The sequence below is a fragment of the Suillus fuscotomentosus genome (assembly GCF_016647785.1).
Source record: "Suillus fuscotomentosus strain FC203 chromosome Unknown F5891scaffold_71, whole genome shotgun sequence".
Lineage (NCBI taxonomy): Eukaryota > Fungi > Basidiomycota > Agaricomycetes > Boletales > Suillaceae > Suillus > Suillus fuscotomentosus.
The window spans coordinates 77,632-94,621 of record NW_024539583.1 but is presented as its reverse complement, the minus strand read 5'-3'; the positions used below and the strand labels follow the sequence as shown (position 1 = coordinate 94,621).

Below are 16,990 nucleotides of genomic sequence, written 5' to 3'. Positions count from 1 at the left end.
GCATGTGTCAGTATTTTGCGTTTCATGGTTTATGTTGGGTGAATATGGAATTGGGGATCAGGGACTCGGTATTCAGAACAGTGTCAAGTCCCAGGTCACGAGCTCCGAGTCCCGAGTGCCGAACCCCGAGTCCCGAGTCCTGAATTTCGGAGGTCGGGGTTCGGCGACCCGGAGCTCGGCAACTGTGTTGGGTGTCAGGGTACTCGGAGCATTGGAGATAGCATTTGTCAGTATTTTAAGTTTCATGGTTTATGTTTCGTGATTATGGAATCAGGTGTCAGGGACTCGGTATTCAGAACAGTGTTGAGTCCCAGGTCATGAGCTCCGAGTCCCGAGTCCCGAAACCCACACCCAGCAGTTGCCGAGCTCCGGGTCGCCGAACCCCGACCTCCGAAAGTCGGGACTCGGGACTCGGGGTTCGGCACTCGGGACTCGGAGCTCGTGACCTGGGACTTGACACTGTTCTGAATACCGAGTCCCTGATCCCCGATTCCATATTCACCCAACATAAACCATGAAACGCAAAATACTGACACATGCTATCTCCAATGGTCTGGATACCCTGACACCCAACACAGTTGCCGAGCTCCGGGTCTCCGAGCCCCGACCTCCGAAATTCGGGACTCGGGACCTGGGCGTCCGGGACTCGAATGTGAGATTTTTGAATGCATAGAATATGTTACATCTTGTATACAATGAAGAGTGAATGGGACTACACTCCTTTGCCTTTCCTCAATTTCTCTAACATGTCAGTGTACATCTTCACCTCTCCCATCTTAGCTTCGATGCCCTGATCTTGCTCCTCCAGCAATGCTTCCATGCGTTCTTTGATGAATCTCAGTCCCATGAGTGGTGGAGTCGAAGTGTTTTTCAACTTCTCTGGAAGTACCAAAGCATCATCCTCAACATTAAGCTGAAACAGATAAGTCATCAATCAAGGTAATTCAGCTGACATCTTACCGCCCAATACTGGTAGTGAGAGACGCAGGAAGCCATTATTTCATCCCACTGCCATGGTTGATCAGGGATTGTGGTGTTTCCCATCCACCATGGACATGTATATGCGAACACAATCCGGGACGGATGTCCTGCAATTGGCTCATCATGAAATGAAAGGAGGTGGAATGAAAAGACGTCGTCCGGAACAGTGTTCCAGGTCAGCATGGGATACAACTTAAGGATATAAGCGACAGGGACCTGGAAGAACCGACACGATATTCTGTGAAGCGGAGTACTGCAGGAGTGGTGTGACAAATGTCTGCTCAAATTCTTAGCATTGACCAACAAAGTCATCAGGGCAGTGGTGACATACATTCATCTCCCATTGCAGCCCGGCTTTAAAATACTTGATCCGGTCAGCAGATAGACCATTGTTGGCAGCTTCCGTCCGATATTGAGAGATGATTGCACGGACGCGCGATCCAGCCATTGCCAATGTGCAGGAAATAGTTGCAAGGCTCAGCTTCAGAGGTCGGTAATGGCTTCCGGGATTCAGAGTGCCAGAAGTGGATGCATGAGATGCAGACATGGCTAATACAGGACTATGGCGCTGGCAATACAAGTGAAAGATGGTCAAGATGTGAAGATAAGAATCACTGATGGATGGATACGAAATTCAAACTCCGACATGGGCTGACCCGGACAATTCCCGGGCGTCAATTATGTATGTGGAAAAAGGGACTTCATGAGAAAACAATGTTCATTCATCTCCAGCCTCTATCAACACGTTTTGTAGGTCTTGAAAAGCTGCCTGCGCATCCTGTGCCAGCAATGAATACATGTGGGATTGCCTTCCTGGCGTAGCATCCGTGACCCGGAAGTCGTTTCTCCAATGATTCCTGCATGTGCTCGCCCCATATGGTTGTTTTCCACAAAAAGAACTTACATGTCCAATCCATCTCCAATGTGACCAATAGCATTTCTTCCCTCCATCGATCCCGTAGTGCCTTTGCCCTCAGCCAATGGACTCGGTAAACTTGGCATGGGTCCAGTCAGGTAACCGCGGGATATGACATGCAAGCGGGAACTCACATTCTTCATTCCACGATTGATCAGGACCCCCGAGGTCGACTTCAACAGACCAAAACCAAGCCAAAGATTCATTTCGTTGACCTCGGGCATTTGGGTCGCCCACTGCAGTGCTGATTTTGAGTTGCTCGTGAAGCAGGGGTTTGTATTTCTGAAGCTGGTCTTGCCCCGGCTCAAGTTTCATCATTTGCTTCCTTGTCTTTGTATATATGCTGGCATGGAGGGAGACTGCCTGCTGCACTGACGTCACCTGGGACCAAGCTCGAGTTTTCAGGGCCTGGGAATTGGCCTGCCTAACGGTTGTTCGGAACAGGATGGCCTTGTTGCAAAGGTAAATGTAGAGATTGTGAAGGGCATCATTGGCCTGCCCTTCACGAAGCGACATCTCCAGGGGAATCAGATCCTCTGCCATGCATCGTCTGCATCTATCAACCCCCAGGTTTGATGGCAATGGGATTACAGTTAGCTTCGGGAGAGTTTGTCCATGTGTGAGATGTCTCTGTGAAATCCGCCGGGTCATCATCGAGATCATCTAGAATGTCTACGTCCAAGTCTTCAGGTTCATCATCTGCATCAAATCCCTCCCTGAGATGTGTTAGAGCAGACCGAGCAAATCCATCTATCTGGCCTTGGAGCCGATCTCTTTGACGGGCGATGTCTAATCTCTGTGTCTCGGTGGATCTTCTTCCGATCCTTCAGACCTCGATGAGCAATGCAATCTGAGCCTCTTCAATTGCTAACCCTGTTGATATCCATGTCGCCACAGATCTGCGAGAGGGTGCTGCATTGCGGGCGTTACCCTCCTCTAACAATCTAAGCTCGATCTCCTTTTTGCTAGGTGCTGAGTGCAATATTAATTCAGACCTCGACGGAGACAATGGAACTCAATGTACCCTTTTTGATATTGATCTCATATTCATCCATGGCTGAAGGATCATTCAATCTGCTTGACTGAGCTATCCTCTCCCTGGCTAACCATTCTGTCTTCAAATGTAAGGGTGCTGCTTCATCGAGTCTGTCGAATGCCTTTCCACTTTCTAAGATACCATTCCTAGCCAGTTTGTATTTCCGGCATAGAGTCCTTTTCATGCGAATCATCTTGCAGAAATTGGAGTCATTCATCTGATAACCAAGGCATTCCTTTCGGTGGGGAGATGACATTCCCCGAGCAGCAGGGGAGATCAAATTGAGCCGTGCCCATAGCGTCTCCATGATCTCTCCATCGATCCGACCAATGCCTTCAATAAAGTTAGAAGCATATCGGACATAGCAGCTGTCCTGATGGCCATGAACGTGCCATAACCCAATTCCAGGAATGATGGTTAGTTGTGGTGCCATTTCTAGAAATCAACTTCGATCCACCCGAACCCGAAAGTGTTTGTTGTATTGACAATTAATATCATAGAAGGTGACAGCCCTGGTAATGCCTTCCATGTTGTGCCGGGAAGCCTCGCAAAGGGCATAGTCCATGTTAATTTGTCTGCAAGTGACCCATGGTTAACTCGTGAATGGGGAATGGTGGATGTGGCTTGCCTTTCGCCTTTCTGAAAATCCACCATGGAGTGAGGGACAAAGCAACCGTGTCTGGCACAGGCAACTCCCCTGATACCAGTGGACTCCAGCTTGTGCCGAGCAGCATTAGCTTTATTTACTGCCCGGTGATTGTTGCAGCTTGATTTTTCCACTGTGTCAGCAGCCTCTGCCAGGTGCATTTTATACCTGTCCTTTCCTACCATGAATCCAAGCCCATCGGACAGCCAAACTTCATTGAATGGCTTAATGGGATGCAGATGTTCGGCTTTGAAATTTCCGTCCATCACAAATGACCAGGTGTATTTCCAGCTTGGATCCCTAGTATTATTATGGAGGCCACATAGGTTGAGAATAGGACTCACTCATCAAGAGATTCATCCTCTGACAACAGCACATTAATCCCAGGCTGAGGACATGCCGGGCAAAATAATGCAAGTTCTCCTGTGCTCGGGTTATCAGAACGATAGCCAAAGCCATGCCATTTCATTGTCTTCAACTGCCTCCACTGTCAAGCGACCTTCATGAGCTCTCTGTATCGGTCCTTGCAATGTGCTTTGTCAATATGATGTCCAGTAGATCATGAGGGTAAGGCATTACCGGAACAAGGTGTGGAAACATGCTGGAGGTCATTCGCCGGAGCTTGCTGTAATAGTTCATTGCCGAGGTGCCGCATTCAAGGCTGTCCAGTAGAAAATCATTGAGCACTCTGAAGGTGAACACAGTCTTTGGCCTGTTAAAAGATGCAGGGAAAAATCTGTGTCGAAACATTTGAATGTCCGGACTCATGGCATTCGGACATTCACAGCATCGAACCTCCAGGCGATGAACTCCGGACTTGTCCACGATGACCATGGTGTTTTCCTTTGGCTGGAACTCGGGTCCGGACACAAATGGCAGATCTTCAGGCTCGAGCAGGTCTTCGGGTTCATCTTCTTCAAACAAATTCCACCGATCGGTGACTGCCGGACATTGTTTGCCATCATGGCCAAGGTATATAATGAGTCCCACATGAGCTAGACAACTCCGCTCGAAGAATCGCCCATTCCATTGACTGATCCAGTGGAAAGGATTGCTACGATGTTGACTCCTGCAACAGCCCGTGCAATAAAGTGGCTCGCCAAGACAATCTTGACATTTGTACACCCCATCCTGTTGGCAGATGATGCATCTCCTGTCTTCGGGTGGAGCTTCTCGATCGAGGAGGTGATGTAGATATGATTCCTGCCTTGGCAGCCATTGCCTGAGGTAGTCATTTTGACTCTGTATTTTGAATGCTTAGCCATAGTTTGAATGACACTCCAACATTGTACATGAACTTGCCATGGTTTTTGGGAGTTGCAAAGGCTCAAATGAGCCTTGGTCCTGCTCATAAGTATTGTCAGGAAAGTCTTCCCAAGGAGGCGGTGCCTCAACAGGCTGAATTGTTGGTGATTCCGGGAGAGAGTTAGGCATGGACCTGTAGGCATGTCGCCTCGTGCTTGCAAGTGGGACCTTGACCCAAGTCTTCCTACCTTTGCTGCCCCTTGCTTCCACCCTGTGAGATTTTTGCACTGGGGTGCATCTACCTATCTTCATCTTGTTTATTAATGTTGCAAGCAAGGCATCAGCTCAGGTGTAATGAATTGTTATTGCAATATGATGTGGTGCAGTCCTGTTGGCTTATTACAAATTCATTTCCATTAATGGCTCAGGGTCCAATATGGGCCGATTAACCTATCATTAGGCTTTGCTCAAAGTTCAACTTCGCACAATTCATTAATACTTTCACCTTGGAAATCCTTAGCCATTTCTGCATTCTGATTCACTATGGCAAGAACAGGTCATTCCACCAACACGACTTCCGGAAGACACAGGATGCGTCAACCACAGTCTCAGAAGCTCACGGACAAGGAGATTTTGGAGTTGAAGAACTACCTTCCTGAGTGGACTGCTGCCAAAAGGAGTGAGAAGCAAGCGATTTTCACTGCCATAGCAAGGGCGGCCAGGTTGTTTGCTCCGAAGTTGGACCAAAAACAATGGAAAAAGAGGAAGCAGGTGAGGCTTCTTTGTTGTGTTGAAAAACTAAATTTTTAACATCACATTCTTTCATCAACTCTTAGGTGTACAAGACTTGGTTGTTCAACAACAAGAAAAAGAAGGAAAGGAAGGACATGATCAAGTATGGGAGGAAATGGACTCCCAGGATGGTGGTCTACCAGCAAAAACGCGAAGAGGTGCTGAAGAGGATTGAGGATGAGTCCGGGGTAAAGCCAGGAGATCCTGGTATGTTCAAACATTATCAGGCAGTGGTGAAGAGAGTCATGGCTGAATTGGATGACGACGAGTTGGAGAAGGCTAAAGAAACAGCCGAAGAGTGGTCCAACAACTGTCCGCCTCTGGAGATACAAGCACAAGTCGCTCGTAAGAAGGGTCCGGCATATATGGAGCACTTTTCAAACGAGATGTGGAGGCAATGTGGGATGAGAGTGTTTGTGATGTCAGCTTGGAAGAATGAAAAGGGCGAGGTGCTGTTCGGGATGTGAGTACATTTATCCATTGACAGAGATTTTTCGTCTCAAAATATTCATGCAGGCATGATGATAATGAGGCCTTAGGAGATGGGGACAGCTTCATGAAGACGAAGGACTGGGAGGACATTGAGCCAGTGTGGCAGGAGTACGCGCAGGAACAGTTCGGTGAGTGTGTGAACCATGTATACCAGATTGAACATATTGAGCATCACAATGATAGGCGCCGGGGCACGGGATGGAGGACGTCAGGTCAAGGGAGGTCGAAAACGAATTCGAAAACCAGCCTTCGAACTCGAAATGGACGGGGAGGGTATGCCACTCCTTCCGGACATCACCGACACCAAACTTGAGGAGAAGAAGGCCATAGTAAGGGCCTTTCTTACATCGCACTATCATGAGTTTGTCGTCGCATCACCTGACAAATTGTTCAATGCATGGACAAAGGGATATGCTCCAGGAAGGACAAGGCGGTTGTGCCATGGAGTGCCATTGTACAAAGTCAGGATGACTTCGTGGCCCGGACGTATCTTCCGGCGGATGTTGACTTGAAGGAACCTTTGAAGCTGCAAATTTGGGACACCACTACCTTGCTCCAGTTTTGGCTCGCTCGGCAAGAAACAGGCGAAGGGCCCACATTTCTGTTCAAAGCATGGAAGAACAAAGATGGGGACATGGTACCATCTGTCATATCTGGCAACTCGCCCTCTCCTCAGACTCGTATAGTGAGAAGGCAACAGAGGGTTACCATCCGAAGGCCTCGGGAGTCATCGACAGAAGCCGAGAGTGATAAGGAGAGTGCCACTCATCATACGGAGCATAATGTGGATGATGACCTGGCTGACGGGAGACCTCCGCTGAAGAAGCCCAGGACGGGAGGTCCTACACCCAGAGGGCCGGCAGTCCCACGTTCAATTCCAAAGCCTCGCCCGGCCAAGCCAGCCAAAAAAGGTGCATTACTGACATCACGATTGGGAGACCTCCTCACTGGGTTAACTGACAATGCGACAGGCGAGGTTAGAGATGATGTCGAAATGGAAGAGAGTATCACACCGCCGGCACAGAAAAGGAGGAGGGGCACTCGAGTCACTGTTGAACCATCCACGAGGACGACCCGGAGTAAGTTGCAAATGCCAGTAGACAGTACACCTAGAGTAACCAGAGCACGGGGATGCACTTAATGTACATATATCTTCCTGCCCTCATGTGTAATGTCATAAGTGCTATTATGTATATGTCAAAGTACTAACAAACAAATTGTAATTGCCAAATGCCAAATCTCGAGTACCAAGGCCCGAGTACCGAACCCTGAATACCGAAGCCTGAACGCCAGTCACCGAGTACCAAGCCCCGAGCCCCGAGTTCCGAGCCCCGAGTACCAAGCACCGACTACCGAGCCCCGACTGCTGAGCCCCAACTACCGAGCCCTGAGTACCGAGCCCCAAGTACCGAGCACAGAAAACCTGGCAGCAAGTACTGGGTAGGTAGAATATACAAGTACCAAGGACTACCTACTGAGTAGTACTGCAATGTGTCTACTATCAGACATTGATCAATATTTACATGTTACTTGAGTCCTCAAAGGCCTCAATGAGGGTATCCAATACCTTCAGCATTTCGGAGGTTGACTCCCTTACCCTTTGCATCCTCCGGAGGTCCGCATCTGCTTTCCGCAGCTTGTCGCATGTTTCAGCCCATGCCATCCTGAATGGTCTGTCAGCCTCAAGAATTTGGGCTACTGTAGGGGCAGGAAGATTTCCATGACACTGTTCGTAATCTCCCAGGCGATCTACAATTGATTGAACTTGCAGGATATTAGCAGAGATAAATAATCAACTGTTGTATACTTACTTTCAGCTTGATCATAAGATCCGATTGGCATGAACTCCTGAACCATGGCACGCAGGGCTTCATTGTTGAGTTCCGGCTCGGGCGATTGACGTTCGGGAGCTTCTGACATAGCTTAGGAGATAGCATGAGTAAAGCACATGAAATGATATGAATATACCTACAAGGTATGGGTGCACCTGGTACACCCGGAGTGGCCGGATCGGGCTCCGGAGTTGATTCATTCACTGGGGAAATGCCATGAAAGGTGACCATGGGATTGAAAGAGTAATCTCACCAGCCATAGGAAAATCGGGTATAACCAGAGCATCATCAGATGAAATCAAGGTATCCTCCGGACCAAGATACAAGTCCGGGTCATTGTACAGGGCCAGTCCATCTGCCAGAGCCGGAGATGATGGATCTGGAGATATGTGATGAATTTGCACATGTAAAATATGTACATTTGAATTGGAAAACATACTGGGAATTACATTCAACACATCCAAACCACTGGACGATCCAGAATCAGAGTCTAACTCATCATCCGGCCCAAGGTATATATCATCTAATGGATCTGAACCATGTCAGATCAATTGACTGAAATCAGAAAAAACAAAACATACCAAGGGACATCCGGGACTGGGAGGACTCATCCACATCCATTGAAGTAAATTCAGTGACCGGAGGGTCATGAAATCTGACCCCAGGTTGAGAGCTCATGATATCTGATGAGCTGATGCACTGATGAACTGATTGATAACTGATAACGTCGAAGTTCAACAGATGGCCGGCGATTGCCGAAAGTTGAACGATGACCAAACAAACACAAACAATCAACGAATTTTCAACCTCGTCCTTCAATTGTATTGTTTCTTTGAAACTTCATTCTATTGATAACAGATTTCACCCTGCTTTCAACATTCTCACATCTGTCAACTCCATCCAAATGTCTACTCAAGTTCAATCTTCATTGGCCAACCTCAAGGCATCCACTGCTCAACTTGTGGGCATCATTGCCGGCGCCCGGCACATCCCGGCCGGCTCTGTAGACGTCCACCTTGTTCTAACAAAGCAGGTCACCACTCTTTTGGTATGTTGAACTTATTAAATTAGTGTAACATTAATGTTTGTAATGTCCGGGTAGGCTGACATCATCCGGGTCCATGAGAAAGGGGAGTACATCCCTGGAATTGTGGTGTCCTGCTCTAAGGAGCTGATGAGGGTGCGTTCCATGACTCCTCGGGCATTGCCCAACTGGCACAGCATTGGCCACGATGACCCCCGGGTGGCTAGACACACCTGGCGCAAGCAAGTCCGTGCCTGGGAGGCGTTGGGTGACAATTCCTGTGATCTCTCTGTTGTCCCTAACGTTTCCACTGGCCCACTCACTCTCAACCTTCCATCTCCACCTGTCCCTTCACCTGCACTTGTCCCTTCCCCCACCCCCGTCATTCCCTCACCTCCGGTCATTGCTGGACCTTCCGGCAAGACGACCCCCGAGGTCCGGGACAAAGGAAAAGGTAAGGCCACCTCCATCGACCTGTCGCCAGAAGTTGGGGGGAGCAACAAGAGGAAGTCTCCAATGATTTCGGAACACTCCTCCCAACCTCCAAAGTCGGCGCTGAAGGCTCGCAAGTGTGTCAAGTCAACTCAACTCCCCAAGTCGAAGCCGTTTGTGGAGTCGGAAGATGATGAAGACCCAATTGTTCAGGTATGTGTTCTGGCTGATTTCTGACATGCTCTCAATTTGTTGCAGCCGATTTCACGTGGAGTGCTGGAAGTCGTCCTTCCCCAGTGCACCATTGTGGTAAGGAAGCCTTAGTCGCCTCGGTCACCCGGTTCCCCCAAGAAGCAATCATTTGGGCCTGCTTCGGTAAGTTTGCATTTTTCGTTTGGACTTTGAATATATGCTCATGTGTCCACAGCTGACTGCCGGCAGTCGTCCAGAGGTTACGGTGAGTCATTTGGACATGTCCGGACCTCCCATGTATAATTCCAACTGATTCCCATTACATTAGAAATCTCCCATCAGTCGTCCGGAGGCTCGGGTAAGTCCTAGAAGTTTTCCAGAAACTCATGTGTATTAACAATCTGTCAGGCAACCTCCGGCAGGCATCCGGAAGTTGAGGAGGAGTCCTCCAATGATACTTCCAGTGCTTCGGATGGTGACCCGCCGGCCACTACCACATTTGATATCACCATTCCCGGCCCAGTGAGTACTCAAATAAATTCCCCTTAGTCCATCTACTAATGGATACTACAGAACAACCCCTGCCATTATTGTGTCAAGGAAAATTGGCCCTGTGCGACTCGATTGGACAAGAGGTCCAGCCTCCCCTGCTTGTCTTGCATCCGCTGCTCCACCAAGAAGATCAAATGCAACCCTGCATCTCTGGGATCCCCGCCCAAATGGACCCAAGGGAAGTCTACCACCGGCCAGACACATTCCAAGACACCTGCCCCTGCTCCATCCAATGCTCCATCTCCCTCCCAGTCAAGGGCCCAAACTCGTAGTCAATCTCGTGGCCCTTCCCAAACTCCAGCCATCCCTGCTGCAACCACACCCCAGGTGCAGTCATGTGGTCGCAGAAAGACCATCACTACCAAGAAGACACCTGCACCTGCACCTGCACCTGCACCTGCACCTGCACCTGTTCCTGCACCTGTCCCTGCACCTGTCCCTGCACCTGCGCCAGCTGGTAAGTCACCCATACTTTTGATGACCGGCTGACCAAATTTTTTACTTAGCAGTCAGGTCTTCCAGCGTCGCAGTGCCTCGTGCAGCACTCAATGTTCCCATGCCGGATCTCCATTCCATGGCAATCGCGATTCGGGATGGTGCAGCTCGCATCGCTATTCTTGAGGCTCGGGTGCAGGAGCAGGACGCTAAGATTGATACCCTGCAACGCCTCCATGAGAGCCTCCGGCGCACAGTGGTCGACCAGCACCCTTCATTTTCACTTCCGGACACACCGGCCGATGGAATAATGTTGCTTGGTCAAGGAGGTCCCCCCCGTCCATGTCACCCCTCCCCTCCGCACTTTCCAACCTCATTGATTTGGACTTTTCAGTCATGCAACCTACACCCTTGACGCCTGAGCATGAATCTGCTGTGGTAGGTCCCATGGTTGAGCCCACCCAAGTTCAGCCTGAGGGTCCACAATCCTCCAGCGAAATTGTTCTCCCTGATGAACCAGGCAACCTCCTGCCAGAATCCTCCGGCGATATTGTGGTCCCTAATGAACCAGGTAACCTCCTGCCAGAATATGATTCTTCTGATGATGAGATGGATGTTGAGGGAAAGGTTGATCTTCCTGGTGAGGAGGTTGACATGGCTACATAATTGCTCAGTGATAGATGTACATAAATGTTTTTCCATGCATGTTACCTATGCCACAATTGAATCATTCAATGATCACTCCCGATATCCAGAACTCGAAACTGCAGATTGAGATAGATATCACCCGAAACCTGAACACCCGAATGTCAAATTATCAGTGCCGAACCCCGAGTCCCGGGTGCCGGGTACCGAGTCCCGACACCTGGAACTCAGGATTTGACATTTTAGACGAACGACATCTTCCAGACATGTTTAAATCAACCTATGTATATCTGTAAACATTTTACTAACCCCCAAACCCCAAACCGAGATGTACCAACCCCCGAACCCCGAGAGTGCCGGGTCTTGGGTATCGGGTGTCCGGAACTCGGAACTTGGGAGAATTTGGGGAGATCAATACAATTTAATTTACAATCGAGTTGATTGACAACACATTGACTTACCCATGTTTGCAATATATTTTTGTTTAGACATACCGAGTTCCGAGTTCCGGACACCCGAGACCCGAGACCCGAGACTGCCAGGTCTCGGGTTTCGGGTGTCCGGAACTCGGAACTGGGGAAAATTTGGGGAGATCAATACAATTTGATTCACAATCAAGTTGATTGACAACACATTGAATTAACTATGTTTGCAATATATTTTTGTTTAGACATACCGAGTTCCGAGTTCCGGACACCCGAAACCCGGCAGTCTCAGGTCTTGGGTCTCGGGTCTCGGGTGTCCGGAACTCGGAACTCGGTATGTCTAAACAAAAATATATTGCAAACATAGTTAATTCAATGTGTTGTCAATCAACTTGATTGTGAATCAAATTGTATTGATCTCCCCAAATTTTCCCCAGTTCCGAGTTCCGGACACCCGAAACCCGAGACCTGGCAGTCTCGGGTCTCGGGTCTCGGGTGTCCGGAACTCGGAACTCGGTATGTCTAAACAAAAATATATTGCAAACATGGGTAAGTCAATGTGTTGTCAATCAACTCGATTGTAAATTAAATTGTATTGATCTCCCCAAATTCTCCCAAGTTCCGAGTTCCGGACACCCGATACCCAAGACCCGGCACTCTCGGGTTTCGGGGTTCGGGGGTTGGTACATCTCGGTTTGGGGTTTGGCACTGAAAATTTGACATATATATTTTTGTGAGTGTTGTGCTTCTGGTGTCCATGCTTAAAAATAGGATTTGTTGCACACCAGGGTTCAGGTGTGGGGTTTTTCCACTTCAGTCCTGGATTATTGGTCAATGCCACACATGATAGATTCATGTTTTTGTGCTTAGGGGTTTAGATTTGGTGGTTGATGGTAGGTATATGCACTGATAGTGTACATGTATCCGATGTGTTTGATTCGCTGGTGGCTACATCAGCTGTATGTCTTGATGGAACATATCTAGGCTCACCCATATATGTAATACACCCCTGTCGGCCCGCCCGTCTATGTATTATCCCCCATGTCGGCCGACCCGTCTATGTGATACATCCTATGTTGGCCCACCCGTCTATATAATACATCCTACATCGGCCCACCCGTCTATATAATACATCCTACATCGGCCCACCCATCTATATAATTATACCCCACCTCGGCCCACCTGTCTATGTAATAAATATTTTATAGCACCCTCGGCCCACCGGTCTATTTGATATCCCTTTCGTGGGCCCACCCGTATATGTAATACATTCCACGTCGGCCCACCTGTATATGTAATACACCCTACATCAGCCCACCCGTCTATGTAATATTCCCCTACCTCGGCCCACCCATATATGTAATACACCCACGTCGGCCCACCCGTCTATATAACAATATTTGCCTTACATCTCTCTTCAGCCCAGCTGTCTATAATATCCTACTCTACATATTACCCAGATGGGCCCACCCATCTCCATGAATGATCATATTCCCCCGGCCCATCCGTCAACATTAAGGATATATATATCATTGGCATACATGGGCCCACCCGTCTCCATCAGAAATAATATGAGTCCCGGCCCATCCGTCATCATCGAGAATATACACAACATGGGCCCATGATCAGCTGGCCCGTCTCATATGGGATATTATGGAGGTCGGGTGGCCCGTATAATATGGAATTTGTCACTGAAGGGGCTCGAGGGAGGCTATGGATGTCGACGAAGGCGGCGAGGACCACGACAACAAACAACGGATAGTCGTCGACTTTCGCAAAGAAGATTCAGAGGATGAAGAAGATGAAATGTTTGAGGGTGAGGAAGAGTCCAAAGATGGGCTTGATGACCTTGAGGAGGAAGTTGATGAATCTCATGATCTCTCATTTTGAGTTACAGCCTGAGAGTGTATTTGATATGTATCGTATCATCCTATATGTCCGAGTCCGAGTCAATGTAGTATGTACAACTCACTCGGCCTGAGACGGACCGAAACGACACCATAACACTGATCTTTCATCGTGATCGTACACAGTGACAACCACCCAACTTGTTTCTATATAGTCTGAGGTTGCGGCCGCTGGCTCCATCACTATGATCATTGCAGGTGAGCTATAATGTACTTCATCCGAGTTGATCGCACGTGGCAGCCCTACTACTAGTCAAGTAATACATGTCCCAATCACTCAAGCCTGCCATTGAGCGCCTTGCACAGCCAGTGAGTCTCTGACTGACTCAGGGCAGTGCACCATAGTGACGCTTTCCATTGTTTGATGCCGCTAGTACTAGTGAGCGTGGTACCGAGAGGTACCAAGCAAGCAATACGGGACAACCGTGAGTCCATGACAACAGGACAACCATGAGTCCATGACACCGTGACACCGGTTGTTCAAAAGGTGCTGACTCGGACTCATCAACAAGTCTGAACTTCTCCAAGTCTGACTACTGCAGCTACTACTAGTACATCAGTGAACCGGTGAAGAGATTTGAAGCAGTGACTCGATGTTCGATCGCTTGATTCACTGGCAGCCTGTGACAGCCGCAGCCTCACGGGCTCGCCTAAGTTACGAGTACCAAAGCTTCCACACTTCACGACTTAGTACATCTTCTAATTTTCACCATTCCTTAAACTAACCCAAAGGAGAAATGTTTGGACTAGAACTTTTGGTTGTAAGTGGATCACCAAAATAGGTTCGAGACAATTTCCTGATTTTAGGCTACCAAAGGTTACCAAGTATGGCAGATTCATTGTTTCTTATTGGAGACTAATTAATTCTGCCGTAGATGGAGAGTATATAAGATGATCTCGCCGGATCTTTCACCTTGGGTCCACATCCCTTTCACGCCTCCTCATATTCTCCGCAGTTCTTTCTACCTTATCTTCAAGATGTCAACACCTGAGAACGACCAGGAGGGTGGCCCTCCCGCTCCTCACATATCACTCTCTGTCAATACGTCTCCTCAAGCTAGGGCAAAACGAAGAATTGCTGCACTCATGGAGGAGGTCGAAATCTTGAAGCAGGACAAAGCAACCAAGCAAAGGTGTGCACGTTGTTGACCTCTTGACAGCGGTTTTCATACCTCATTATAGGAAAACCACTTATTATGTCTCGCAGGGACGAGCAATTTGTCGATTGGTTGTTCTTTTCATTCCTATAGAGGATATTGTTGCCAAAAATGATTGGTGTTGTGAGAATGGAGACGACTCTAGCACTCTTGAGTAAGTATTTAAGTTTATATTGTCATGCTTGTTTAAACAGATGAATAGACAGGATCGCCTTCAACATGGCTATATCGAACTTGTCAAGGTGCTGCCATGGTTTCATGATAGGCTGGCAAGTCTTGACCTCGAAGAGTCAGAGGACATGCTTAGAAAGGTCTGCCCCGTCATTTCTGTCAAATTTCTGTCTCATTTCCGATGTAGCTCAGGCGAGGCACAGACTCAGCTCGTGGTGACGATACAGCAACTCTCAAGGAGCTTGTGGGCTCCTGGGTCAATACTGAATGTCATCCGTCTTTGCTCATCAGGCCAAACGATAAGCATGGTCAAGGTTTGCGGTAAATTACTTTGCCCAGTGGAATGGCGCTGGGAGGACCCAGTGTAAGTGACAGTCCTTGGTCCTCAGATGTTGACTGAGGTGTCGTCCAGTGTCAGGGCTGGGATTTGTGATCGCACAACTGCCTTCATCGTTTCTGAAAATTCTTGGCCGTCGTTTATGTATGAAAATTATAAAGTGGATGCCACAAATCTGGAGCGCGGTCTATTTAAGTCAAAGCTGTTAGTTATGGTGAGTGGCCTGAATTTCTGATAGAGTCATGGTTCATTGCATTACAGGGATTCAAAGCTATTTTTACCTCTCCCTCCTCTGCCAATGAAGTAGATGGTGATGGTGATGCTGCTGATATTATTGAGAACGATAGACGCGCCTGGAGAAGATTGGATCAATCCAAAGTGAAGACTTGTGTCGCCTCCATAATAGGTATGAGGAAGGTAACTCCTCGCGCGATCGCATATGCAGCTTGCCAAGTAAGTCTGAATACTTTGTCTCGACTGAAAAACTGAAATTCAATTTGGCAGATCTGATTCACACTTTCCAGCATCACCTCTTGGCGCGCTGTAGATGGAGATTTTGACTATAACACCTTCTGGAACAATGTTGTCGACTTCTTTGAGGACTCACCGGGCCCAGCTGCGCGACTCAGGGTCAAGGAACTTCTTGAGTGGTGGACACAGTTAGTAAGTCATCTACCAGTGACTCATGCGGATTGCTAATTTCCTGTGTAGCAGAGTTTTCGGAACAAACCATTGACAGGATTTGACAGCGGATGTTACTATCCAAATGTCTGTCAATGTTCTCGCTGCTCAGAGACAGCAGATGGAGGATGCCGCATACTTCACCAACTAGTTACTTGACATGATTGCTTACTTGACTCCACGCTGCTATATCTTTTCATCGATCACTATTCTCTTTACTCCGCTGCACTTAGATATATACTAGTTAATGTTAATGTCCCCTGCACCTAGGATGAATATAATATGCATCTTTTCTGATATACAGTGTATTAATGTGTGGTGATCTATCACTTATTGAATTTATGTGACGAAGCACAACTGTTAGATGACTTGGGAAGATCCAATTATTTGTGGGACAACTGATGGTTTTCAAAAACTTTCCGGTCGTGCTCCTCAATTCTGTTATAGACTTCTCCGATAATTTTCTGTTTGCATGATTAAAATTCGGAAGTGAACAGATAACGATGGTCCTGGAAACTTTACTTATTTTTTGATGACTTGGTATGTGAAACGAGCCTCCCGGCACTGCTCCTCCCCCAATAGATCTCCTTGATGATTTTCTATCTGTGTGTTCAAAATTTGGGAGTGAACATGCGACAAATGGTCCTGGAAACTTTGTTTAATTTTTTGACAACCTGTTATGTCAAACGAACCATCCAGCACTGCTCCTCGATCCCCCAATAGATCTCCTCAATAATTTTCTATCTGCGTGATCAGAAATTGTAAGGGAACAGGCAACGATGGTTCTGGAAATTTTGTTTATTTTTTCGATGACTTGTTATGTCAAACGAGTCTTCCAGCGCTGCTCCTCGGTTACCTAATAAACTTCTTCGATAAATTTCCATGTGTATGACCAAAATTTGTAAGTGAACAGGTCATGGTGGTCCCTTAGCAATCGAGCAAAAGTAGGCATCAGCATGGTGGATGGTCATATTCTCAACCTCGGATGCCAATTTAAGTACCAGTGTGGGAAATGCTACTCTTAGTTATTTTCGGAATAATTTGATGTAGATGCCAAAGATTGGGAGACATTGTCATTTAGCTCGCTACAGT

The 16,990-nt window shown here is 47.8% G+C and overlaps 3 protein-coding genes across 3 annotated transcripts; 1 reads left to right on the top strand and 2 right to left on the bottom strand.

Annotated features, from left to right (window-relative positions):
- Positions 1-712: 712 nt before the first annotated feature.
- On the bottom strand, positions 713-1,528 carry F5891DRAFT_1194574 (uncharacterized protein; the record flags this gene model as incomplete). The annotated part of the gene is made up of 3 exons (XM_041367954.1): positions 713-913; positions 961-1,197; positions 1,313-1,528. The coding sequence occupies 3 exons, from the start codon at positions 1,526-1,528 to the stop codon at positions 713-715; spliced, it is 654 nt and encodes a 217-aa protein (XP_041220643.1).
- A 175-nt stretch (positions 1,529-1,703) lies between these two features.
- On the bottom strand, positions 1,704-2,548 carry F5891DRAFT_960641 (uncharacterized protein; the record flags this gene model as incomplete). The annotated part of the gene is made up of 2 exons (XM_041375754.1): positions 1,704-1,975; positions 2,032-2,548. 2 exons carry the CDS (start codon positions 2,546-2,548, stop codon positions 1,704-1,706), a joined length of 789 nt encoding a protein of 262 aa, XP_041220642.1.
- Positions 2,549-13,358: 10,810 nt separating this feature from the next.
- F5891DRAFT_1194569 (uncharacterized protein) lies at positions 13,359-16,049 on the top strand (the record flags this gene model as incomplete). Its single annotated transcript, XM_041367953.1, has 11 exons — positions 13,359-13,505; positions 14,531-14,685; positions 14,735-14,863; positions 14,912-15,020; positions 15,068-15,194; positions 15,220-15,244; positions 15,293-15,431; positions 15,479-15,595; positions 15,663-15,670; positions 15,742-15,880; positions 15,957-16,049. The coding sequence occupies 11 exons, from the start codon at positions 13,359-13,361 to the stop codon at positions 16,047-16,049; spliced, it is 1,188 nt and encodes a 395-aa protein (XP_041220641.1).
- Positions 16,050-16,990: the final 941 nt, after the last annotated feature.